General features: G+C 41.7%; 1 protein-coding gene across 1 annotated transcript; it reads left to right on the top strand.

Moving 5' to 3' along the window:
• The first annotated feature begins 653 nt into the window (after positions 1–653).
• LOC126013215 (endoplasmic reticulum resident protein 44-like) lies at positions 654–2213 on the top strand. The gene is given in 3 exon segments (XM_049776203.1): positions 654–838; positions 840–960; positions 1078–2213. Coding segments are annotated over 3 exon segments (1224 nt in total). The 5' UTR covers positions 654–796; the 3' UTR covers positions 2139–2213.
• Positions 2214–2613: the final 400 nt, after the last annotated feature.

The raw sequence follows: 2613 nt of genomic DNA, 5'->3' as shown, positions 1-2613 counted from the left end.
TGATCATTCTGTCAGCACTTGTAAGAGAATTACCACTTCTCCTTGTTCTCATCGATATTTTTATTATCTCTCTCCCATATTCTAACCATTCTAGTGAGTGAGATGGTATGTCATTGCAACGTCAGCTTGAATTTCCTAATGACTAATAATGTTGAGCATCTTTTCAGAAACTTATCCAGGGGTCTCAAACTCAGTTTACCTGGGGGCTGCAGGAGGCAAAGTCGGGGTGATCCTTGAGTGCAAAGTGAGTAGTAAGCCTTGAACATTGGGGGGTGTGACCCAAACAACTAAAACAAAACAAAACAAAACAAAAGATTCCTCTAGGGCAGGGCCACAAAATGTTGTATGGAGAGCTGTTTGCGGCCCGTAGGCCGCGAGTTTAAGACCCCATTAGTCATTCTTTTTTGGTGCCATGTCTATTTTTTGTCCACTTTTATTAGGGATATCTGTTTATGCATTTGGCCTATTTTTAAATAGAGTTATTGTCTGTAATTCGCTTGTTTTTACAGATTTGTGGATTCTGAACACAAGCGTTTGAATGAATTTGTATTCTTTAGATATTTTGTCCCAATCTGTTTCTTCTCTTTCCTTTTACTTAAAAAATATTTTTTTTGGTCCCGGTGTTTGCCGCTGGAGCTCCTGGTCGCGAGGACGAGGTGCCACAGCCGGGAGGAGCCTCCGCTGCCGACCGTCGGTACCCGGCGCCCAGCCCAGCCTTTTTCCTTCCTTCACCAGACCCTGACCCGGTCAGTCCCAGCCGCCCACGCTGGTCCTTGCCGCGGCCGCCGGCGTCACCATGAATCCCGCCGCCTTCCTCTCCTTACCCGACCTCAGATGCTTCCCTGCTGCTCCTGGTAACTTGGGTTTTTACTCCTGTAACAACTGATATAGCAAGTCTTGATGCAGATAATATAGATGATATTTTAAACCGTGCTGATGTTGCTTTAGTAAATTTTTATGCTGACTGACCCCGACTACCGATCCCTGATGGGAGTGATTTAAGAATGCTAAAAGGAAAGAACCACTTGAAAGCAAGAGAGAAGATACAGATTGTGTCTCCATGATATATTCTAGGACTTTTTAGGTGTCGTTTCAGCCAGATGTTGCATCCAATTTTTGAGGAAGCTTCCAATGTCATTAGGGAAGAATATCCAAATGAAAATCAAGTAGTCTTTGCCAGAGTTGATTGTGATCAGCACTCTGATATAGCCCAGAGGTATAGGATAAGCAAGTACCCAACCCTTAAATTGTTCCGTAATGGAATGATGATGAAGAGAGAATACAGGGGTCAGCGGTCAGTGAAAGCACTCGCAGATAACATCAGGCAACAAAAGAGTAACCCTGTTCAGGAGCTTACCAGCTTAGCAGAAATCACCACTCTTGATCGCAAAAAAAGAATTATCATTGGATATTTTGAGCAAAAGGATTCAGAAAACTATAGAGTTTTTGAAAGAGTAGCAAATATTTTACATGATGATTGTGCCTTCCTTTCTGCCTTTGGGGCTATTTCAAAACCAGAAAGAACTAGTGGAGACAACATAATCTACAAACTACCAGGGTGTTCTGCTCCAGATATGGTGTACTTGGGATCCATGACAAATTTTGATGGGACTTACAACTGGATTCAAGATAAATGTGTTCCTCTTGTTCGAGAAATAACATTTGAAAATGGAGAGGAATTGACGGAAGAAGGATTGCCTTTTCTCATACTCTTCCACATGAAAGAAGATACAGAAAGTTTAGAAATATTCCAAAATGAAGTAGCTCAACAATTAATAAGTGAAAAAGGTACAATAAACTTTTTACATGCTGACTGTGACAAATTCAGACATCCTCTTCTGCACATACAGAAAACGCCATCAGATTGCCTTGTAATAGTGATCGACAGTTTTAAGCATATGTATGTATTTGGAGACTTCCGGGAAGTATTAATTCCTGGGAAACTCAAGCAGTTTGTGTTTGACTTACATTCTGGAAAACTGCACAGAGAATTTCATCATGGTCCTGAACCAACTGATAAAGCCCCAGGAGAAGAGGAAGTTCAAGATATAGCAAGCAGACTGCCAGAGAGCTCCTTCCAGAAGCTAGTACCCAGTGAATATAGGTATACTTTATTGAGAGATCGAGATGAGCTTTAAAAACTTGAAAAACAATTTGCAAGCCTTTTAAACAGCAACATCATTGTATGTGGTGGAAATAGTAAAGCTAATTTTCATAATTCTATGTGTATTTTTATTTTGAATAAACTGAAAGAAGTTTTGGGTTTAAAATTTTTTTTTTATTTTTGGTCCACACCCAGTGACATGCAGAGGTTATTCCTGGCTATGTGCTCAGAAATCGCTCCTGGGGGGACCATATGGGACACCAGGGATCGAACCGAGGTCCATCCTGGGTCAGCTGCATGCAAGAAAAACACCCTACCGCTGCGCTATTGCTCTGGCCCCACTTTAAATTTTTAAATTGTGATCTTGTCCAGCTGTGATCAGGAAACCTGGGGACACTATTGACATTGCTCTGCCTGGTGGATGAGCCTAAAGGTTCAGTGCTCAGAAAGACAGTGCTCAATGTTAAGGTCCTCAAAGGGTGGGAAGTTTGCAGTATGAGAGATGGAAC

Source organism: Suncus etruscus, chromosome 7 (assembly GCF_024139225.1).
Source record: "Suncus etruscus isolate mSunEtr1 chromosome 7, mSunEtr1.pri.cur, whole genome shotgun sequence".
NCBI classification, from domain to species: Eukaryota; Metazoa; Chordata; class Mammalia; order Eulipotyphla; family Soricidae; genus Suncus; species Suncus etruscus.
The sequence above is the reverse complement of the archived record's forward strand: the minus strand, read 5'-3'. Positions and strand labels throughout refer to the sequence as shown.